The sequence below is a fragment of the Propithecus coquereli genome, unplaced genomic scaffold (genome assembly GCF_000956105.1).
Source record: "Propithecus coquereli isolate 6110/MARCELLA unplaced genomic scaffold, Pcoq_1.0 Scaffold301, whole genome shotgun sequence".
Lineage (NCBI taxonomy): Eukaryota > Metazoa > Chordata > Mammalia > Primates > Indriidae > Propithecus > Propithecus coquereli.
Genome location: NW_012148631.1, coordinates 4,311,050 through 4,334,718, shown reverse-complemented (window position 1 = coordinate 4,334,718; position 23,669 = coordinate 4,311,050). Strand labels below are relative to the sequence as shown.

Sequence of the window (23,669 nt, the reverse complement as noted above, 5' to 3'; positions counted from 1 at the left end):
TTTCCCTTAAGGAAAGATCTTGTGTCTACTTGATTTTTGTTGTTGTTATTTATATGTTTCTTTTTAAATAAACCGAAGGTGCAATTCACTGTTTAAAAAGGGGAGGAGGTGAATGTCTTCAAAGGCACATTCTCAATGGTGAGAAATTACTGCTTACGTCTTCCGTATGCATCAGCCCTTCCTAACATCTCCACAGCCCACTGACGCTGACAGATGCAACTATCCCCACTTTACAAAAAAAGGACAGAAGGCTGGGAGGGTTGAGAGAGAGGGGACACTGGAGAGAGAGCTAACCTTCACCTTCAGCTAGGTGGTCTACGAAGGCAGGTGATCACAGTTAATTTGCACGACTGAAGAGCTGGCATTGTTACTCTTTTCGTGTTTTATTAATGTTATTTTTAATTGACAAACCATAATTATATACACTTCAGGACATAATGTGATGGTCCATCACCTCGCTTACTCATTGTTTTTAATGATAAGATATTTGAAATTTGCTTAGTTATTTTGAAAGCTATAATACATTAGCATTGAACATAGTCACCCTGCTGTGCAATAGATCTCAAAACACTTATTCCTGCTTTCTATCTGAAACTTCGTGCCCTTGGGTCAACAACTCCCCGTTCCCATTTTTAGAGCTCGAGGAAGGGACTGGGTGGCTCCGGTGAGAGACCCCTCCCTGGGTGCTCTTTCTCCTACCGCCCAGGAACAGTTCCCTCTGGCACAAAATGATCCACTGCCCACTCAGCCACGCCCAGACACGTTTAGGCACTCTCGCCAGTTAAACAAGCAGATGAGCCTTTTCATCAAAGCTCAGTGTCCTGTAATAATCTGATGCCCACGCTGTTCCCCTGACACCTGGCCACTGTCAGTCTCCATGTGGATGGGGGCAGGCGCTTTCCTTCTCCCCACTCCCAGATCAGCCTTGCAAGGCCAGGCTGGGCACACTCTCTCCACTTGGAAACTCTCCTTACCCTGGAAGCTTCTCTCTATCTCTCCCTCTCTCTTTTCTATCTTTATTTCCCTCCTCTCTGTTTCTCTCTCCCTCTTTCTCAATCTCTTTCTCTTCTTTCTGCCCTCGACTATTTCTTTTTCTCTCTCTCTCTCAATCTTTCTCTCTCTCCCCCCACCCCGCTCCAACTCTATTTCTTATTTCTTTCTTCTCTCTCCTGTCTGTCTCTCGCTCTCTCTCCCCCCCCCCCCATTTCTCTCTCTCTCTCTCGATCTCTTTCTATCTCCCTCCCTCTCTCTTCCAGTTCTCTAGGAGAAGCCACCAGCTGAAGGTGAAGTTGAGCAGAGCAGAACGAAAAGGCCTTGTCAGGGCAGGAGGAAGGTCAAGGTGAGGTGCAACAGAAAAGAAGAGTCCAGACAAAGCAGGGAGTGGGGCGTGGCCTGCAGCAGTGTAGATGATCTCTCCAGATGTTCTCAGAGTTGGCGGCAATTGTCGGTGCCACTCTGCCTGCCACTCCTCAGACAGAGACTGCCCCTTGGATCTCAGGACAGACGGCCAGCAATGACCTCGGAAACCCAGGAAGGATCGCACACTGTCCCAGGCCCACCCCGCGAACCCCCGAGGATGCTGCCCAGGCCAGGACATCTTCTCCAGAGAGAAGTAAAAGGACAGTTCTGCTGCAGCATAACGTTTCATAAGGTTTGCCGAGTCCAAGACTTTCCTTTGTTTAGGGCTGAGCCCCCAGACGCAAGGTCCCTTAGTTGTCTCCTGACTGCATCTCTTTCCTGAGCCCCTGGGTTAGGCGAGACAAGCAGGGGAACTTGAACAGGGTCAACGGAGAGCCCGAACCAGGGCCACAGAAAAGCTCCCTTCCTGTGCAGGAGGCTGTACAGGGGCACCGGGACTTGCTATAAATCGCTGTTCCCTGCGTTTCGCATTTGTCAATCAGCAACCATTTGTTGAGCACCTGCGACCTGCCAAGGAGTGTGCTAAGAATGTATCCTCTGCCCCCGATGGCTGAAGACCAGGCCGTGTGTAAGGAGGCGCCGAGCAACCTGGACAGCAGCGCGCAGAGGCAAGGGGCCCCTGCTGTCCTGCCCCATCACGATCACGGCGACTGTGCCGCTGTGTCTGCGTAGCTGCGGCAGCAAAATGGTTTCCGACACCGCCTCTGCTCCCACCCACATTCCCCAAGCCCTGCTCCAGCCTTCAATCCTTGCCAGCACCACTGCAGAACTTTTCAGTAGGGGGGCTGGGGTGCAAAAAGAGGAAATTCTCAGGTCCTCAAACCACCTCCTTTGGTGACTCTTTGCCTTTTCCAACTCTGGTGGAAGAGGGACGGGGAGCTGGAATCGGAGCCCACATGAAGACTGGAGTGCGTCTTGGATCGACTTTCCCGCGGCAGGCTCCTCTGCTTTTTCTTCCTTAACAGCCCTTTGTTCTCTACACTGGACGTCTCTTTTCTGTCACCACTAGTGCTACTAAGAGAGACGGCATCTACTGAGCACCCACCCCCGAGCAAACAGTGCGCTAAGCCGTTTTGCTTGGGCCACGTTCTAGTTATCTATGGCTGCATAACAAACCATCCCAAAACTCAGTGGTGTAAAACAACCATTTTATCATGCTCACTGATTTTGAGGGTTGGACATTTGGAAAGAGCACAGCAGGGACGGCTCGCCTCTGCTCACTGAAGTCTGGGGCCTCAGCTATGCAAACCGGATCAGTTAGGTGCTAGAACCATCCCGAGGCTTCATCACTCACACCTGACATCTAAGCTGGAAGGGCTAGAAGGCTGGCTCAGCTGAAATTGTTGGCCAAAGTGCCCACATGTGGCCTCTTTACGTGGCTTGAACTTCCTCATGGCGTGAAGACCGCTGGGTAGTCAGCTTCCTGCACAGTAGCTCAGGAATCCAAGAGCAAGTGTTCCAGCAAACAGAAAAGAAGCTAAGTGGCTTTCTCTCACCTAGCCATGGAAGTCACATGGTGCTACATATATAGTCCTCCATTGGTGGAAGCAGTAGCAAAATGACCCAATTCCAAGGACAAGGACATAGACCCCACTTCTCAATGGGAAGAGTGACAAAGAATCCGAGGCTGTCTTTTACACCACTATCTTGTTTAATCCTCACAAATAATGTTTTGAGGAAGTACAAGTATTGTCCCGTTTTACAGATGAGTACACTGAGGTTCAGGGAGGTTAAACAAGCTGTGGAGTAGGATGCAGCCCTGCTCCAGAGCCCGTCTGCTCACCGGACTCATTGCCTGTCTGATGTTCTCCTGTCTTCAGGATGCTCCCCAAGTCCCCCCAGCCCAAACTCAAGGATCCCTCTTTCCTCACCTCTGTCCGTTGGTTTATCTGCCCCGAATTTTCTTCTGCCCTCAGAGTAGCCAGTGACACTCCCTCCTCCATTCCATCTTCACCGGCCTGGGGCCCAGGAAGGCAGTCCCCCAGGTTCCACCACTCCCTAAGTTCAGCTACTTATGGCTCTTCAGGCTCTACAAGGCCAGAGTAGGACTGGCCTTTGTCCTGTGGAATCCCGACTGTCTCAGGGAAGCTTCTGGGAAGGGCAAGGCCCTGCCATTGCCCATGTCCTATGCCAACTGGGAATCAAAACCCCACCAGTGTCTGAGTATTTATACATTATTATCAAGTACCTTAAAACAAAAATGAAGATTTTCAAAAAACAAATGAGAAAATGCTAAAAATGTTTGCAGCATAAAATAAAATGACCAAGGGTTACTAGCTAATAGAGATCATAGAAGCCAATAACATCTTAATGGATAGTCAGAAAATGCAAATCCGTGATACTTTTAAAAAATAAAAATATAAATAGATGACAAACATTTGAAAATAATCAAAGTAACTAAAAATAATTATATGCTATTTTCACCTTATATTTTACAAAGATTCTTAAAATGAGAATTCCCAAATTGCTTTCTAGAAAGACTGTTCGAAATTATACTCATATATCATTCATGTTCCAAGCGGCTTCCCCAGAACTGCAGCAATCAGGAAAGACCACCTGGAAGAGGCAGGGGTAGAACTAGGACTTTAGGAGGTGGTAGGTCTCAGCTACTCTTCTACATTTACATTTTTGTGCATGTTTTTTAAACTCATGGAATTTAAAGTCTTCTGCTTAAATTGCTCTGTAAAGACCACGATGTATAAAAAAGACACAATGACTAATTCAGCCCTCTTCTTCAAATCCAAAGGGTTCTATTGGGGTTTCCCCTATTTAATGGGTGGTCAAAATATTCTTGGGAAAGACGATGCTTTAGCGACTATAAGGAAAACAAGCAGAACCAGTCCTGGATTCTGTCTTCAAGGAGTTTACCATGATGGCAGGCCTGGTAGTCCAGAGCCCAAGAAGATATCTCAGCCACAGATACCCCAGACACACAGACTAGAAATGCTACAACCTCAAGGTCAGACGTATGTCACTAGACCAGAGCCAAAAATAGGTGCTATGTCATTAAAAGGGTAAAAATGCAAAACACAGACTGGGAGATGTTATTCACAATAAGCATACATCCCAAAAGGGATGTAATATCCCACCAATCAAGAGGAAAAAGGCAAAAGACTTAAATGGGAGCTTCACAAAGAGACTATTCAAAAAGATAACGTACATTTGAAAAGATGTTCGATTCTTTAGTCATTAGAGAAAGGCAAAATAAAACCACAAGGAGATATCCCCACACCCTCCACCAGAACGACTTAAAATTAAAAACTCATAATACTGAGTGTTGGGAAGGATGTGGAGAAACTGCGATTCTAATACACTTCCAGTAAGAGTGTAAATTTGTACAACCTGGTTTGGAAAATTGTTGAGTAGAATCTACTAAAGCTGGATTTCTGAATATCCTATGAGTCAGCAATCCCACTCCCAGATACGTACCCAATAGAAATGTGTACGCATGTTCACCAAAAGACACATACTGGAGTGTTCATAGCAGTACTCGCTATTCCTAACAGTTAAAAACTGGAAACTACCCAAATGTCCATTAAAAGAGAATGGTATAGCGCATATTCATGCAATGAAACGAAATGTATTCATACAACACAGCAATGGAAAGGAGCCAACTACAACTACAAGCAATGTGGGTGACTCTCACAAACATACATCGAGTAAAATTATCAGACACAAAGAGTGTAAGTACTGTCTGATTAGATATATGCGAAGTCCAAAAACAGACAAAACTAATCTGTATTGTTAGAAGTCAGAACAGGGATCGCCCTGGGGGGAAACGGAGTTCCAGAGGGCTTCTAGGAGCTGGTGACGTTCTATTTCTTCAACTATGTGCTAGCCACACAGCTGTGTTCGGTTTGAGAAAAGTCACAAGGCTGTTCACTGTTATTTTGAGCAGTTCTATGTTATGCTAGAATTAAAAGTTCCCCCAAACCAGGACGGCTGCAAAGCTACACATTCATGTTCAGCAAATAGAAGCAAGTACACCTCTGGACTTGGTCGGGCGTTAGGGAATCCCATAACACCCCAACCGAAAGCTCATTTTCTTAGGCTAAGTAGCATCTCCCAGGGTCCCTGCTGAGTCCAGGATCCAGGCTGAGAGTTGTTCCCAGTGCCACCTGGTCCCATGTCCCCTCTTGCCACTTGTAACATGCAGGCAGTACAGTTTCTGTTAAGAAGCAGGCCTAGGGCTTCCAGGCAATGACTGCCCCATCTAGGGAGAGGGGAGGTGCTGGAGTCCACACCTCAACTCCTAGACGAAGGCCTTAAAGAATGAAAAGAAGATTTAGAAAAATATCTCCTCTCCCTAAGGGAGGAAGGTGGTGTTTTCCCCTACTTTACTTCTCTGCAGTAATTTCTATTTTGGAAAAATAATCCCTGGCAAATGAGCAACCAAATTTTCCCGAAGCCTGGATTTTCCCCAGGCTGTGTGGTGGGTGGTCCTCTCTCAGCGGTTGGAGTAATCCAGCATGATCCTGGGCAAGGCAGAAGGGAGCAAGTCTGTAATGAAGCCAAGAGGTAATTTTCTCCCTCCGTTGTCCCGGGAGAAGGGAGCCCTGTGGGGAATTGTGCAGCTGGGTCCCAGGTTATCCAGACAGTGGCTTTGTGCATGGTTATGGGGTGGGAGGGAGGAAGGGACTGAGAGTTTTTGGTTATTGTTATTTGGTTTATTTTTCTTTAAAAAAAAAAAAAAGCAAAACTGGATGCAACTGACTTTGAATACAGAAAAAGAAAAGTGAGCAGATTTTAGTAATTATGCTTAAACATCAGAAGAGGCCCTGGGCCTACCGGCTGGTGGAGACACCCAGAGACAATTCCACGCACGGCCTGGTCTGCACATCTCCGCCAAGGGCTCGGGGAAGCCTGGGCTGGCCCCAGGGCCTTTGCGAAGGCTGGAAGACGGGCCTCCGGAGGCAGCATCTTTCCCCTCCGCCCCGCCCTCTGGCCCCGCTGGAGTCAGCTGAACTCCAGCTTGCTGCAGGCTGAGGAGGTGACTACGCCCGCCCGGGGAGTAGGATGGTGGCCCGATTCCCAGGTCTGGCTGACCCTCTGAGCTCGGGAGCTCGCTCCTCTCCCGGACCCAAGTCGTCCGGGGTTGTCTGAACCTCACTTCACCGCAGCAAGGAAGGTAACCTCGGACCCGCAGGCGCTTCCTTAAGTCCGAGAGGCCTTCTCCGAAGGATAAGCCCGATTTTGCTTCGGACACGGACAAAGAAGGCTCTGCCCTCAACTAGCCTGCAACCCAGATCCCCTATTTTCGTGGTTAGGAAAAAAGAAAAGCCCCCTCCCCCCACCCCGTAGTGATATTCACCCTAACGCTTCCGCCCGACGGGTGGGTTTCAGCGTGTGTGTTAGTTTCCTATCTGACCAGCCTCCCGTCCTAGGCCCCCGCCACCCTCGTCCTGGCCCGGCCTCTTCTTCCACCCTCCCGGATCCCCAAGGGGCTGGCGGGGCCCAGCCGAGAGCTCTGCGCGTGACCCGGAGCGGAAGGGCCCCAGTCTGGGTCCTAATGCGGGTGGCGTCTCCCTTGACAGGCGGCGTTTGGGGACAACAGCGGGGACGGGAGATAAGGTGACATACCAGAGCAGATTTGGTGCGCGCGCTGATACTCCTCTCCCGACAGGAAACGCCGAGCTATTTAAAAGACCCTATCGATTACTTTATCTTTCCTAGAGGAAAGCTTCTTGGCGAGAGACAAAAGATGTCCCCTACCTAAAGATACAAGGCCACACAACGGAGGGACTGCACAGGCGACGCCCCATTAGGGCGCGGGGAGAGCAGTCACGTTTCCACCGCCGAGCGCGCAAACGCGAGTGCGCCGAGAACGGCGCTGCGGGGAGGGCGGCTGGGGGCACCTCACGGTGCCGTCTGTGCCCTTGGAAAATTTTTGGATCGTTTGCACGTAAAACACGCTCACACACAGAAAGTGACTGTGCATTTAAGGTACTTGTGTGTGTACCCGCGTCGTTTCAGCAAATTTAAATCACGCCAATATGCACATTCAAAGCGAGTTACATAGATACGTGTCTAAAATGTGCACGCTCCCTGTGCTCCTTTTAAGGGCGTGAATGTCTACAACTGTCATGTGCACACTCAAAGTATGGGACGTGTCAACACAACCCTTAAAAGTACGATCACTTCGCGTTTGAATTCCCGCATGCCGCCAATTTGTGGGACGCGCAGAACGCCCTCTTCGGTATCCGTCCCTGACCCTGAATTTGCTCCAGCGTCCCGAGCGCGCTGGCCTCCGGCCCGAGCGCGGTGCCCCGGAAAGGCTGTCAGTAGATTTTGGTTGAACCGCATAGTTTGAAATCGAAGGCTTTCCCTGCGCAGCAATTCGCCATCTACCCGTTCACAACGTGCTCTGCCCGGCGGTGGACACTCCTCAGCGCGGAGCAGGTTGGAGCACTGGACCTGGAAGGAAGGAAGGTGCAGGGAAGGGAAAGGAAAGGCGGCGACGCTGCGCAGGTCTGTCACCCTCTGACCGGCCACTTCCAGCCCAAATTCGACGCTGACCAGGCCGCAGCAACCCAGCGCGGGAGGCTCCGGGGGCGGAGGCCGGGGTTCAGCACAGATCGGGGTGCGACTGTTCAGCTCTTTGGGAGGCGGCGCTGACGACTCCTCCCCAAACCGCAGCGCTGCCGTCGGCCTCCAGTCCCCGCGCCTGGGCGTAAACAGGCGGCCGTTCGTCCAGCCCGCCTCTGCCCGAGCCCCGCGCCCACGCTGAGGGCTCTTCCAAAGCCTCGCGCCCGGAGCCTCGAGCCCGCGGGGCAGGTTTCCAGCCCTAGAAAAACCATTTTCCTCTTCACCGTATTCGGAATCGTTGTCTATCTGACTCAAATGTCACCTGATTTTCCCAGCTGTGACCTCCAGCGACGGGATCCTGCGACGGATGCCAGCGTCTCGGTTCTCTCCGTCCTGCCTCTCAGCGCGCGGTTTTGGCTGCAGCGGTTTGCAGCCGTCGGGGGAGGGGGGGGGACGTGGCAGCCACCAGCCCGAGCCCGGAGGAGAAAAGAGGACGAAATTTACGCGAAAGGACACCGGAAGTTTGAAGGCGACTCCCGCCGATCTGACAAACCCTAACACGCGTTTTAAAGCAGATCACAGCCACTGATCCAAGATAAATTCAGTTTTAGAAACATAACCCCCCAAAGCATGAGTAAAGTGACTTACACTAAGGTACTAACAACAAAAATTGGTAACAGCAAAAATGCAAAGGAGTCTGCAAAATGCCGTTGCTCTCAGAAAAAAAAATGCATTCTATAACATGATTTAAATTTGTAGGAAATACTCTCTAGAAGGATATATTTTTAAAACCAGTGAGAGCTTGGGGGTGGGGATAGACTGGGAAGGGGAGAAGGAAGCCTTTTAGGGTGATGTAAATGTTATCGTATCTTCATCATCGTGGGGTCCTTACGTTGGCCATAACCATGTGTCAAGATTCAACTGTACACTTTTGCTCTAGGTACGTTATACTTCGATAAAGTGGATTTTAAAACTAAATAAGCCCAGTAACAGCTTTACCTTTGAGCCAGGGAACTGGATGAGGGGGAAGAGGCCTGGGACACTTTACATTGTATCCCCTTTCATAAGTGTATGTTTTGTTTTGTTTTTATGATATATTACTTATTCAAAAATATATCATTAGGGTAGTCCCTGATGTCAATATAAAACAACTCTTAAGGAGACCAACAAAAGCAGGAACAGGAGACACCTGTGCACCTCAGTGTAGGCATAAGAAAAAACACGGCTGTCCAAGCTCAAAATATTTTGGAAAGGAAGCTATCTTTAATGCTTGCTTTGTTTTATTTGGTTTTTGCTCGCTCATATGTTTAACACCAACGAGAAATGAGGACCCAGAACTCTTCTGGTGGTTACCTGTGGTGTGGATAGCTGTCAACTCCTTGAAGACTCCTAGGGCAAGCCTGCCACAGGAAAGCGTCGCCAAAGACCACAGGAGCCAGAGGACAGAAGGCTTGGACATTGAGTCCAAGTTGGCGAGCAGTGCACAATCCCGCATGGAGCAAAGAGGCGGTGGTGAGCTGTGCTGCCAGGGAAGGGCAGCCCCTGGCAATCATGAGCTCGTTTCCCGGCTGGATGGGGGCTCTAGTGGACTGAGAGGCCCAAGGCCGCGCTGCCTCTGCCCAAGTTTCAGAGGCGCCCACCTCCCTGTTTGGCCTGCAGAGTCTGGGAGCAGTGGCTGCAAGGGCCCCCACTGCGTTTGGGGAAGCAGGTATGAAATACTTCTGTTTGCATCCCTCCTCACCCCCCAAGACAGGGAAAAGTCAATTCGACCTTGTTAGGACAGCTTCCAGATCCGACTACGATTCAGGGCTATTTCAGAGAGGTTTTTAGAGGCTGGTCTTCAGAAGATGGGCAGTGGGCCTAAGGCCAGGGACCAGGAAAATTAGGAACTGCCAAGCTCTGCTGGCCTCAGTACAGGGCCTGTGTGGGGTTACCAGGCCCAAAGGCCAGCCTCATCTTCGCACTTTGCCAGGCCACTCACAGGGACCAGACTACCGGCACCTCCACCCAGGAGGCCAGCACATTGATTAGTGTGGAGAGCTGCACCCCCAGTGACCCCAAGACTTGAGTCTATCCTCCAGGTTGGCCCCTGAGATCAAGGCATAAGTCAAGGGAGGATCTTGAGGGCAAATTTGCCAGGCAGCAGCCAGGACCATTGAGGTCCTTTTCCCAGGCAATGCTGGACAAAGGCCACCCTCACTACCACCTCTCTCTGGGACTCTGCTGCCCACCCTACTCAGTCTTCCCACCACTGATGGCTTCACCCCAGTCCCTTCATGGAGACTTAATCTGGTTGCTGCTTGGGCTACCTGTCTCAAACAGTACACAGCTTTGATTCTTAAACTCCAAGATGAAGGCGGGGCCCAGAAATTTGCATCTTTAATACATACCCCAGAGGATTTGTGGCTTAAGTATTTCCACAGCCCCAAAAGTAAAACGGAAACTGTTAAAAAAAATGTACTATGGAAAGTGTCATGTTTTATTCCTGACCTGCCCCCCAGTTCTCATCCCCTGAAGTTTTCATTACCATTTTGTGTTTATCCTTGCAAAAAAAAGTCCATAGATTTTTAGAAGTATATATGTACATATGCCCATATTTAAAAGACATATACTGCAATTTAATGTATCTCAAATGTATCCACAAGAATATATATAAATATAACAAATTCTTTCATATGGCCGCTGGTATTGTTCTATTGGTGTAACATAATTTTTTTAACAATTCCCCAAAGATGGATACATTGGCTTTTTAAAGAAATGTTTTGATTCTTAAAAACAATTGAAAACTGCAACAAAAATACTTTGCATATGTGTGTATACCATAGAATAGAGTCCTAGAAGTGAAAATATTTGTTCAAAAAGCTTATGCATTTTTAGTTTTGACAGTACCAAATTACTCCAAATATCTTTACCAATTTACATGTCCAAGCAACAATGTAAAAGGGTGACTACACAGGGTAATGATCAAACTTTTTGATCTTTGTCAATCTGATAAGTGGAAAACATTTGCCTCTCTGTGTTTTAATTTGCATTTCTATATTTTTATTTCTTTTCTTTTTCTTTTTTACCAGCAAGGCTCTCCTACTCTTAGCCATTGTTTCAATTGGTTTTTTTGGATCATTTTCTTGATTATAGGAACTCTTTCCATATCATGGAAATCAGTTTTTTGACATGTATTTATAGCATTTTTCCTTAGTGTAGTATTCTCTTTGATCCTATTTATGGTGTTTTTTGCTGAGCACAAGTTTATTTTTATGCAATCAGGTTTATATAATTTACCTTTTATTTATATAATTTATATAATTTACCTCTTGTTCTCCTCATCCACCCTCCCAAATACACAAATATTCCAAAATCATTATTTTAATCCTCTATGGCACTTCTGTGTTTCATTTTTTAGTTTAAAATTTTATCTGAAATCGAGTGTATTTGGTATAAGAAAAATCCATTATATTTTCCTTTTGCTAACTTTGCTTTCAATTTATTTTGAAAGCGTGTTTTTGTACGGACCATGCTCCCTAAAACAGCATAATATTACAATTGGCAGAGACATTAGCTCATCTTAACCAGTTTTGTTTTGTAGGTTAGACAACCACGAAATAGCTCTCCGCCCATTGCCACTGTCCAGGCAAGTCCAGGTAACAACCTGGGATGTTTTCCGGAATGGCACAGCTATTGTAAGAAAGGGACACCACCAAGGAGACAAACACAAAACTGGGTATCAGAGAGGAAAAAGGACATGCTCAAGGTCAGCCAATTGGTGAAAAGACAAGACCAGACCCACGGCTGGCTTATAGTCCAGTACTCTTTCTGGTACAAGTCTGCCTTCTTCGGTATGTGTGTGTCTTGGGCTGTGCAACCCCAGGTCCTGCTGCATAGTGGGCATCCAGTCAATGTAGGTGTAGGAAGGGAGGACATCAGGCCAAGCACCAGATAGTGACTAGGCTAAGGAGTCACTTGGAGGCTAGGACGAAGTTCTGGCCCACTCTTTTAGCCACACACAGGCATGCACACACACACACACACACACACACACACACACACATACACACAATATCCACTAGCCAGGTGGACCTGCTCTTCCCTTTCCTTGGGCTGCAGGCCCTTCCTATGGCCAAGCAACTTTGCAAAGATAGCTCTTTTTTTTTTTTGTAATTAAGACAGGGTCTATTGCTCAGGTTGGTCTCAAACTTCTTAGCTTAGGCGATCCTCTGGTCTAGGCAAAGACAGCTCTTAAAGCAGCTCACAGGGGCTCCCTACCTGTCTTAGCTGGCTAGCAGGGGCTATACCCTGGGGCAAAGGAAACTAAAAGACAATGGGGACCCTGGGACATGCAGTTAGTATTTTCAAGGCTCTGTTCAGACTGCCCAGAAAGTGGGACTGGCTACATAATTTGTGGGCTCAATGCAAAATGGAAATGTAGGGCCTCTCTGCTCAAAAATTAAGAATTTCAAGACAGCAACAGCAGAACATTAAACCAAGCTCAGGCTTTATGAGACTTGACTGCACGGGCGGCAGGCCTGTGAAGCCAGCCTCAAGGGAGGGATAGGGTTAATTACAGGGGAAGGGGTAAGGAGGGTCCTGCCTGTAGGGTAGAAGTGGCCTACAGGATTATTCATAACAGCCAAAAAGGTAGAAGGAACCCAAATGTCCATCAACTGATGAACGGGTAAACAAAATGTGGTCTGTCCGTACAATGGAGTATGATTCAGCCATTACAAAGAACAAAGTAGCTACATGCTACAGCATGGATGAACCTTGACAACATATGCTAAGTGAAAATGCCAGACAAACGACCACATATTATGATTCCATTTGTATGAAATGCGCAGAATAGGCAAATCTATAGAGACAGGAAATAGAAGAGTGCTTGTCTAGGGCTGGGAAAGTAGGGGAGTGGTATTGGGGTTGATGGCTAAAGGCTACAGGGGGGTGACGAAAATGTTCTAAAATTGATTATGGTGATTGTTGTGCAACTCTGTGAATATACTAAAAATCATTGAATTGTATACCTTAAATGGGTGAATTGTATGGTATGCGAATTATATCTCAATAAAGTCGTTATCAAAAGAAAAGGAGGAGAAAGGGGAAGAGGAGGGACGAGGGGGAGGAGGAAGTGAGCTGGGTGCATCTTAAGTTCCGCGCTCTCTCTCTCTCTCTCTCTCTCAAATGAACTTTATGCAGGAAGTCTCCCTGTGGATGAAGGTTTGGGACTCCCAGCATCTCAAATCCAACAGCCTTGGTCCTCTTCTCTTGCTGTGCACGAGGTGTGGGTGGGTGGAGGGGGCCTTGCTTTCTCTCCGATTGGCACGCGCGGCTCTAGGGCGCAGCGAGGCGCAATGAAAGAAAACAGCCTCCGCTCTGGAGTCAGGTCTTTGTTGGAATCCGACTCCCTGACACTGTCACTTCCTGTCGGTGTTACCTTGAGCAAGTCACTCCACCTCTCCGAGCCTCGTTCTCCTCAGGCAAGCAATCGCGGCGAGAGGGTCCGCGATGAGCTCTGTGAGAGCGCGTGGCGCTCCCAGTGGGCGCTCAAGAAACGAAGGGAGAGGAGAATTCAGTGCCTGCTGAGCCACCTGAGTGACGCGCGTCCCGTGGGGGCCGCCCGGACTCTTCCGGAGCCAAGGGCGAGGTCTGCAGCCCTCGGAGTCGCCCCCCTCGCTCCCCCAAGCCGGGGCCAGGAAGGAAGCCCGGGCGGCGCAGGGGCCCCGCGGCCCGGCCGCGAGCGGAGGCGAAGGCCGAGGCCGGCGCGCAGCCGCCGCTGCTCATCCATCAGCCGGACGAAGAGCAGAGTCGCGCTCCCGGCCCTCTGTTTGCTTTCTCGCCAATTATTGCCGCGCCGCAGCCCCTTTGTTGATACAGTAGTCCGAAAAAGTGCTAATGTTCATTTATCAGGGGGCCCGCCGGGGACTCCCACGAGTTGCGATTCTTTCGAAAATATAAACATGGGGCGAGCGTCCCAGACAGAAACCCCCATCTGTTTCCCCCGCGCGGCCGAGAGCGAGGCGTTGTTGAAGATAAAGCCGCGGATAACGCCGCCTGTCTCCAATGCACGTCTCCCCGCCGCATTAATGACATTCCCGGTGATAGTTCCAGCTTATCTTTCAATTAATCATATATACCTTTTGGGGCCGGCCCTGCTGATTGCAGGAAAGGGGGGCGGGCTCCGGCCGCGCCGATCGCTTTTCAATTAATAATAATTTATTTGCGCAGAATGCGTTCGAGCCACCCTGGAATTTGGCTAATCTTAAAGCACCAACTCTTTAAAAGACAAGGAAATGGATGGACAGATTTTCGATCTCCTCTGTCTCCTTTTGTCTCGCTCTGCCTTTCTCTCGGCTGAAGGCTGTTTGTTTGTCCTGCTAGTCTGGTCAGAGAGCCGCTTAGAGAGGCGGCCAGGTTGGGTGAGCCGCCCTTGGGAAGAAAGATGCGTCGTTTTGGGGGCCAGAGAATCAAGTTTCTTCCCACCCAACCCCCAACCGTTGCAGCTTCTAGTTAAAGAAAAAGAAAATTTTTTGTGTGCTCACTCGAAACAGCGAGGACTGCACAGAAAAGTTGGAGATTGTTCTTGGACATTTCTCTATGGAAATAGCGTGGGCCACCTCGATTTCCATTTTGAATGTATTTATTCGTTTTTGCCCCGTTTCCTCTTTCCCTCAACAACAAGGCCTTTTCTGAAGCCAAGACAAATTATTACCGGATCCACAGAGGGAATAGACGGAAGAAAAGTCACTGATTTCGTCCAAATAGGGAGGATTTTCTTTCCTTCCCTTTTCATGACACCTGACCCTCAAGTCTGTCAGTTCTAAGGACCTTGCTACCCGAAAATAGGAAATAAATCTTGCCGTTTTGATTAGCAAAGGAAAAAAGGGAATGCTGAATTCTTTTTTGTCTCCAGAACTATCTTAAAAAAAAAACTAACTAAAAACAGGGATCCCGGATGCAGCCTCGATGTCCCCCATTAAACGGTAATATTTCAGGCGTCGGCTCACGCTAATCTTTCAAACTGTCATCGCGAGCCGGGCCGGCCAGCAGATTCACTTAACAGCCTCCCAGGACCCTCGCTCGGAGCTCTTTTCAGCGAGACGTTTAATTGAATCGGATGTGGCTCGTTTGCCAGACGTCACCGCCTGTGCGATAGGCATCCTCTCCCACCCCCCAAAAACAATCTTCAAAGGCGAGGCGGCCCCCAAGCTAGGTTAGTTTGGAGCAATAACTGTAACGTGGCCAAAAGCCGCAGCAGCGAGGGAGGCCCGGAGAGAGGCCGCTGATGTGCATGCAGATCCGTGGAGAGAGAATCCGCTTTAGGACGTGGAGAGGTGGGGAGACGAGAAGGGTTCCTGGGGCTTCAGAGCCTCACGTTTGGAAAAAGTCATTCTCCGCAGCCCTGGCTAACAATTCCAGAACGCCGCGCGTCGCCCCAGGCTCGAAAACTCGAGGCGAGATCTAGCCCCGGCTGCCAGGGCCTGTTACTGACCGCTGGCGCCTGGAAGCCGGGGTCAGAGCGCTGCGCCTCCGGGGCTGCCCGGCAGGGCTCGGCTCTCTTCCACCCCAGCTCGAAGGCAGCAGGCCCTGGGAGTGTGTTCAGTGAGGGGCAGGAAAGTCCCAACGTCAGACCAGTGCTTGACTTCACTCGCGTCGGTCCTGCCCGACGGCTCACTCAAGACTCACGTTCTGGACAGACACCTTTTTGTCTCCATACTTTGCGCGTTTCTCCGCACCTCGTACGCGCATTCTGGCGCCCCTTCAAGGAGCTGTGTCTTCAGCCAGCTTTTGGCCCTGCACCGCCTTTATTCTACTCCAAGTGCCGCCTCCCGACTCGCCCTCGGCGAGGAGCTGAGTCCTCCACGTCCCCATTTTTAGCAAGTGCACGCGTCCGGTCTGTGCCTAACCTGCACAGGTTTGAGTCGTGGGAAATCAACACTTTTCCATTGACAAGGTCGCCATTCCCAGCGATAGAGTAAGGCGGCATCCTCAACCTGGGCCCCTCTGCCCGCCCAGACCTTCCTTGAAAGCGTACACAAAATAGAGCTCCTCTCTGTCGCGTACCGAGTGGTGGGGGAAAGGCCCAAAGCTTTCATCAGCTCTCCCAAGGGGTGCAGGGACCTAGAGGGATGCGGACCACGGCACAGGATCTGCCCATGTAGCTTGTGCTCCTGACACCCTGGCAGATTTGTCTGACAGAAGCGCCCTACTTTTCTGACCCTGGCCTAAAAATGATCACCCTGCCTGCCCTGCCCTTCTCCCACGTGCATGGCGTACGTCCTGAGCAGCCCACTCGGAGCCAGCCCAGAGGCCTCAGAAAAATCCTGGCCAGACTGGGCTCGGAAAAGCCCCACCTGCCTGAGAGCTAAACCTGAGCTGGGGCCATGAAGTGTTGAGGCTGGCAGCAGCCTAAGGGTGCTAGGCAGGGAGGGAAGGGAAGGAGGGAGGCAGGCCTGGTGGGCTCCACAACAGGAGAAACAAGGAAGCTGGTAGCTGGGACTAGAAGACAGGTTTCTCCTGGGAAGCCCAGCTTACCGTCTGGGATTCTGGATTTGTTTCATTAAGGTGAGAGTCATTTCCCTAGGAGGGTACTGGCAGTGAATGGCGCCCCCTGGAGTTGTGCGTGTATAACTCCTGTAAGAGGTGGCCACTCCCACACAATAATCACCCACCTTGCCCTGTTTTTCAGCTTGACTCACCCAGGAGACCCCAGCGCCTGGGGCATGACTAGCCCTGTAGGTCCAGCCAAACAGAACCTCAGCGTTGTCCAGAATCTCCCCTCCTGCCATGACCCCAAAGCAAACCCTGTCCTCCATGCTTCTCTCCCTATTCAGACGCTTCCCAATCAGACACGCTTCAGGTAATAGAGCCCTACTGAAAATAACTCCCCTCCGCCAGCTTCCCACCCTATCCTTCACTCTCCCATTGTTCTGGGTGCTGAGGAACATTTCTTCAAATCCCAGACCCGCCCAACCTTGCCCAGAGGCCTAACTCAGAGAAGAGTCAGGTCCTTTCCTGTGAACACATCTTGGCAGGGTTTTCGTGCTCGTATTTTGGAGCATCTCTGGCCGTAGGAGCAAAAGAGCTTCCCAATGCATCGCGGCCCCTTTAAAAAGCTAGGCAAGATTTTTTTTTTAACCGTATGACTATATTAGGTGACACTAAACTGCTCGTTGCTCTTGTCATCGAGGCCCTGGCCCAATGACAGGCTGAGTCCCCCTCCTCCGACCTGGTCCCGCCTCTCCTGCCCCTTGTGCTCGGCGCTACCTGCTGCCCGGCCACATCCAGAGCAGGAAGGAGGGTGCGCGGGCGGGTGGCGGGCACCATGCAGGGAGGCTGCCAGGGGCCGTGGGCAGCGCCGCTCTCTGCTGCCCACCTGGCGCTGTGAGCCTGGCGCTGCCACCATGTTCCCTAGCCCAGCGCTCACGCCCACGCCCTTCTCAGTCAAAGACATCCTGAACCTGGAGCAGCAGCAACGCAGCCTGGCCGCCGCCGGGGAGCTCTCCGCGCGCCTGGAGGCCACCCTGGCGCCCGCCTCCTGCATGCTGGCCGCCTTCAAGCCCGAGGCCTACGCGGGGCCAGAGGCGGCGGCGCCGGGCCTCCCGGAGCTGCGAGCAGAGCTGGGCCCGGCGCCTTCACCCGCCAAGTGCTCGCCTGCCTTTCCTGCCGCCCCCACCTTCTACCCGCGTGCCTACGGTGACCCCGACCCGGCCAAGGACCCTCGAGCTGATAAGAAAGGTGAGGAGGAAACCAGGAGTCCCCTCTCTATTCACTCCCGGGTCACTTTCGTCCCCAAACCGGCTGCCCAGAAATTCAGGCCCGGGAAGAGGAGATGCCCCTGAGCCGAGAGCTCCTCCGCACGGGGGGCTCGGAAGCGTGAGATGCGAGGTTGTCGCGAGGGCCCCCGCGCCCGCGTCCAATAGGAGGTTTAGAGGAAATGCCAGATTGAAAGGATCAGAAACAAGAGACCAAAAAAAATTTTTTTCGGCCTAACAAAGCCTCAGGCGGCTTTGGCCCTGCTCTTGGATCTGTTAAGAAGTTGAGCGATAGGTTTGTGGTAGACAAGATAGAGAAATAGATAATCTTTGTATCAGAGGTTTAAGATCTGCCAAAGAAATTAAAATACTACTCACCAGACACGCTTTTGCGCATAATTGGAGTCGAGTGCTGGACTTTTTCTATAGCCCACCGTTACTCCTTACTCGGGTTTCTGGGCCTTTCTTCCTTTGTGCCAGGACAGTAGGGTCTTTGGGAACAAGAGCCTTAATTTTAAAATGGGTTATTGCAGACCTTCAGGAATCTGCCTTAGCTTTATTTTTCCAGCACGATTTCCTGGCGTTAGGTTCCCCCGTGGAAATGTTAGACAATGTCCAGGAACAGAAGGCGCGGGGGAGTGGACGAGATGGTTTCAGAAAGTGGCCAGATACTCTCGCAGGCCATCCCAGGGTCGGGGAGGGAGGACTGGCCGGCCGCGGAAAAGGGCGTGCTGGAAAGACCCGGGCCCAGCGCGAGGTCAGCGCGAACCCCAGGAGGCCCGAGCTCTGGAAGAAGGGCCGGCCTGAGCCCGGAAGGGATTCATAGGTTTGTCTGGGAGCATCGAGAGCGCCCGGAAACATGCGGGCGGGCACTGCGGCTAGAATCGATTGCTACCAATTCGAGCTCAGCTCGAGCGAGCCGCAGGGCAGGTTCCCAGGTCGCCTGCCCACCCTCGGCTTCTTGCGCGCTGCGCAAACGCTGTGGCGACCGCCCTGGAGATTTCGATCACCAAACCAGCACCTCTTGGCCTTCGGTTTCTTTGATTCCTTAATTTTGAGACAATGTGACCAGCTCCAGGGTGAGGCCTCAGCCTACCTTCATTACCAAAGTACCCCTAATCTAATTCACTCCCGAGCATCATCCGGTTTTTTTGTTTTGTTTTGGTTTTTGCAGCCTGAAATTTTCAGTCACTGTCTGTCTCCCTCACCGGGATGTGAACTGCCCCAAGGCAGAGACCTCTCTTGTTTTGTTCTCCCAGCGCTACTAGGCATTTGGTAAGCTTTCAGCAAATGCTAACTGACTGAGCCTTGTCCCTGGCGCCCCGTGCACTTGGCAGAGCGAGCTCCAGGCAGGACAAGGAGGCACCCATAATGGCCCATCATCCGGCGGGCGCTGCGTGGGTCGGGCAGCTCCGACCAAGCGTCTCTCTGTTCTCCTCCAGAGCTGTGCGCGCTGCAGAAGGCGATGGAGCTGGAGAAGCCGGAGGCTGACGGCGCCGAGCGGCCCCGCGCGCGACGGCGGAGGAAGCCGCGGGTGCTCTTCTCGCAGGCGCAGGTCTACGAGCTCGAGCGGCGCTTCAAGCAGCAGCGGTACCTGTCGGCTCCTGAACGCGATCAGCTGGCTAGCGTGCTGAAGCTCACGTCCACGCAGGTCAAGATCTGGTTCCAGAACCGGCGCTACAAGTGCAAGCGGCAGAGGCAGGACCAGACTCTGGAGCTGGTGGGGCTGCCCCCGCCGCCACCGCCGCCTGCTCGCAGGATCGCGGTGCCTGTGCTGGTGCGCGACGGCAAGCCATGCCTAGGGGACTCGGCGCCCTACGCGCCCGCCTACGGCGTGGGCCTCAACGCCTACGGCTATAACGCCTACCCCGCCTACCCAGGTTACGGCGGCGCGACCTGCAGCCCTGGCTACAGCTGCGCCGCCGCTTACCCCGCCGGGCCTCCCCCGGCGCAGCCGACCACGGCGGCTGCCAACAACAACTTCGTGAACTTTGGCGTCGGGGACTTGAATGCGGTGCAGAGCCCCGGGATTCCGCAGGGCAACTCGGGAGTGTCCACGCTGCACGGTATCAGAGCCTGGTAGGGAAGGGACTCGCCTGGGGCGCCCCTGACCGATCTCGCCTCAAGAGAGGGGCGCTGACTCGAGGGGGGAGGAAGGGCTCCCAACACGACCTTGCGTCCCTCGGATTTCACAGTCACTCCTGCAAAGGCCTCGGAACTTTCCCCCGCCCATGCGCCTTTGTTCCCGAGCACAGGAGAGTTTGTGGCCGTCTTTACTCAGCCTGTGGTGAGTGATCTGGCAGCCAGGTGTTTTAGTCGCCCCTCTCCCCAGTGCCCTCCGAGCATCCGTGGGCACCTCCGACTGACCGAACACCAGCCAGTTGGAACTGAGAGCCCCGGCACGCAGGGCTAAGATCTGGCCGCCCTTCCCAAGCCTGGGCCAGGCGCCTGGGCTCTTGCTGCCCTGCCGTCGCCCGCCCACCCACCCATATTTATGTTTTTACCTGTTACTGTAAGAAACGAGGATCCCCTTCCCATTAAAGAGTGCGCTGACCCGGCACGTGTCCTTCTTTCATCTTGCGGCGCTTCAGAAACTGAGTTTCTGAGAGCAGAGAGAGGCTGCCAGGCCCTGCTGGTGTGGGATGGAAGGCACTGGCTTCCCTGGGCAAATTGATAATGCTGATAACAAAACCAACCTATGCTGGGTCCCGCCTCAGGCACTTTCTGGGATCATCTCATGCAATCCTAAACAATCTGAAAAGAGACACTGTTTTAAAGTTTAGCAGCTGAGGCTTGGAGAAGTTTAATGACCTGCTTTGGAGAAAACAGCCAGTACTAGCAAAACTCAGGTTTGATTCCGGACGGAGGGCACCTTCCCAGAGCTCCCAACCCTACCGCCTTGAACCCTAATATATGCCAGGCCCTGTTCCTGGTGCTGGGCACAAATGGAGAGCAAAGGGACCTGAGCCTTATGCGACTGGAGTGCACTGTAACTCATCCCACTTGAAAGAATGCTTTAGCCTATTTACAGATGTTAAAGCCAAGAACCAAAGCCCTCCCTCAAGCTTCCCGGACTGCACAGCCCAATGATACTGGGATGGATGGAAGCGCCCAGGGACCTTGCAGGGGTCTCCGTGCCTAGACCCCACCAGCTGCCCTGCTGGGCTGAGCGCAGAGGCTGGACCCCAGAGAGGTGTCCTGCAGACAGTGCTCACCTCCAACTGTGGCAAGGCCCTATAAATTCACGTGGTCAGGGGAGCACCTGCGCCCTAACCCCACCAACATCCTTTCCTCAGGGCCTTTAACTAATTTTGCCATAGTACAGACTGACAAATGTTACTGTACTGGTTTCACAGATGAGAAAACTGAGGCTGGGCAAAATCAAGCTAAAAACCTGCTCGTTATGGGACTTGCCCACTCTGTGCCTCCGTTTTTTGTCTGTATAATGAGGAGAACAAAAACACCTTGCTCTGAACCCCAGGGCCTCAACCCTCCAAGGGCCTCAGACCTGACCTCTAGCTCCTCCATCCCTAGCCCCCAGGGTGGAGGAACTACCCCTCCCTTCTTGAAAAGGGACAAAAGTGGGAGAGAATGGGGCTTTGTTTTCCCACTAGCTATGGGTTTTCCCGACTTGGTTCCCCGATAGGGGTTTTGCTTGGGAAGCACTGGGCTGACAGCCTGGCGCATTGAGGTGTCCCGGCTGAGAGTTCTTGGACACAGCCACAACATTGCTTGTGGCATCCAGGGACGGAGCGCCACTCTATGTGCCCTTGATGCTCAGGTCTGAGTCACTGGCCCAACCGAGAGCTGTCCTGCTGCCGTGCCAGGAACCATGCAGCGCTGCCAGTGCCTCCTACTATCTCTCCGGGTAGCTGCAGCCCCCAGCCCGCCATGCCTGCCTGCTGGAGAGGGGAAGATGCCGGGAGAGTTCAAGTGCTACCACTTGCCCGACTTGCCCGAGCTGCACAAAGGTGCTTACGATATGGGGCATTGGAGCAGGCAGTTGAGCATGGACTATCTGACCGTCACGGGGTTATGGGCTGGGCTGTGAGAGAGAAGAGGAAAGGGCTGAGCTCAAAACTTGGTTGGGCCTGGGCTGGCGAGAGCCACTGGGAGGAAATATGTTCAGGGCAGCCCTGGCATTCGCCTCCTGGGCCTACTCCCTGCCATAGCCTTTACCACTCTGCTTTCAGAGCTCCCTGCCCCTCTGTGTGATGCGCTGTGGCCTCATCTCATGGAGGATGACATTGAGGCTCCTCCAGGTGACCAGACCAGCTCTTAAGCAAGAAGGCAATCTCCTACCAGGCAGCCCCTGCCTCAAGCCCTAACTCAGCCTAACTCACACAACCAGGAAATTCTTCTACCAGATCAGTGTGTCCACCCACAGTCTCCCTGGGTCCTGCACACCGTGGGCCTTTTTCCTCTTACACTTATCTACAGTAACATTAGAAATATTTCTTTCACTTAATGTTATACCTCAAGGATTTTTCCATGATGCCTCCCTCTTTGTCATCCTCTACCTTCAGGGACCAGCTGAGTGACCCCCAGGGTCTCCCTGCACCTTTCCTGAGGGGTTCACCAAGGGATAGCAATGACTAGCTGGCATCTGCCAGCGCTCACCGAATGCCAGGACCCCAGCCAAATGCTTGACAGGAGTTCTCTAACCTAACTCGTGTTCATTTGCAAACCAGGAAACCTGAAGAAGTTAAATCAACGGTCAAGGAGGTCATACGGTCCCTAAGCCGGACCTGGAAACCAAACGGGGCCGGCAGAGAAGGCGGAGGGGAGCGCGAATATGAAATGAGAGCCCGCAGCACTGGGGATGTTTGTCCGGCAGAGATGCAGTGGGGCTGGCTCCGGGCCACCACGTTGAGCGGACCCTAGGCTCTTGCCGGCGGGTGAGGATCTGAAGCTTCATATCCGAGCTCATTACGGGAAACGGTAGTCCGCAGAGCTCTGGCGAGCGGCAGTGAGCGTCCTCCCCCTCCACCGCCGGGCTCCAGAGGCCTGGGTCGGGGTGAAAGTACCCTGGTGGGGACAGGGTCAGAAGAAACCTAAACTAAAATGCCCACGTTTACATAGTGATCTTCCCACCCCCCAAATTAAATCGGTATTGTTTGTTTTGTTTTTCAATTACATAGTCTACAAACGACACATGCACGGTAAGAAAATTCAACCAGGAGGGGAAAATGCAAAACAAACAAGAAGTATGGCGAGAGTGGGGTGGCGCAGGCGCGGGCTCTGCGTGCCCAGAGCGCCAAGGGACACCTAGAGGACTGGTTTTATCTTTAATAATTAAAAAAAAAAATCAAACGAGCACACGCTGAGGTTAAAAAATAATCAGAGATAAACAATGATATTAGAAAGAAAAAACGTCGGCTCTCGGAGCTGGGATGGAGCGATTCCCTCAGCCCAGCGCCGCTCTGCGCGAGCTGGCAAAGAAGGGCTGGCGGGAGGGTCCCCAGAATGAGAGCCAGGCCACTGCCGCCCCAGCCCCAGCGTCCCTTCGTTTCCTCATTCTCGGCCCGCAGTCACAGGCTTTGCCAAATCAGAACAGCTCCCGTCCTCTTCTTTTGTTTGGATTTCACCTTAAACCAACCCCACGTCGTGTACCCGAATATCTGAAAAGGACGCGCAGAACCCCCAGAGCTCACCGCAGACTCGGGAACCGGAGCAGCCGTGCGCTCTTGCGGTCTGAGCTGTGCGCCTGCCTCCTCCCGCAGGCATTCGGAGCTCAGCCCTCCGCTCCTGGGCCGAGGCGACACCATTATGGCGGTCCTCACGTCTCGCTGACTCCCCCGCTAGACTGGGCTTCTGGAGAAAGGGGCGCGTGGCCTGGATTTTATTTATCCCTCACAGAGCTTACCGCAGCGCCGGGCACTGTCCGGAGCTCTTTACAAGTGAACCCATTTAATCCTCTTTTACACCTCTGAGTTCTGCAGAGGAAACAGATGAAGACTTCATCTTAAGCCCAGAGAGGAGGAG

At 52.0% G+C, this 23,669-nt stretch overlaps 1 protein-coding gene across 2 annotated transcripts; it reads left to right on the top strand.

Annotated features, from left to right (window-relative positions):
- The first annotated feature begins 17,067 nt into the window (after positions 1-17,067).
- NKX2-5 (NK2 homeobox 5) lies at positions 17,068-20,237 on the top strand. Of its 2 annotated transcripts, none has more exons than XM_012649704.1 (2): positions 17,068-17,667; positions 19,127-20,237. In XM_012649704.1, the coding sequence occupies exons 1-2, from the start codon at positions 17,334-17,336 to the stop codon at positions 19,765-19,767; spliced, it is 975 nt and encodes a 324-aa protein (XP_012505158.1). In that variant the 5' UTR covers positions 17,068-17,333; the 3' UTR covers positions 19,768-20,237. The 2 variants fall into 2 exon arrangements, with proteins under 2 accessions (XP_012505158.1, XP_012505159.1); XM_012649705.1 differs by lacking the exon at positions 19,127-20,237 and adding an exon at positions 18,859-18,946.
- Positions 20,238-23,669: the final 3,432 nt, after the last annotated feature.

Coding starts and splice junctions, on each gene's coding strand:
- NKX2-5 (XM_012649704.1), top strand. CDS start 17,334: ATGTTCCCTAGCCCAGCGCTCACGCCCACGCCCTTCTCAGTCAAAGAC. Junction 17,668..19,126: donor CCCTCGAGCTGATAAGAAAG/GTGAGGAGGAAA, acceptor GTTCTCCTCCAG/AGCTGTGCGCGCTGCAGAAG.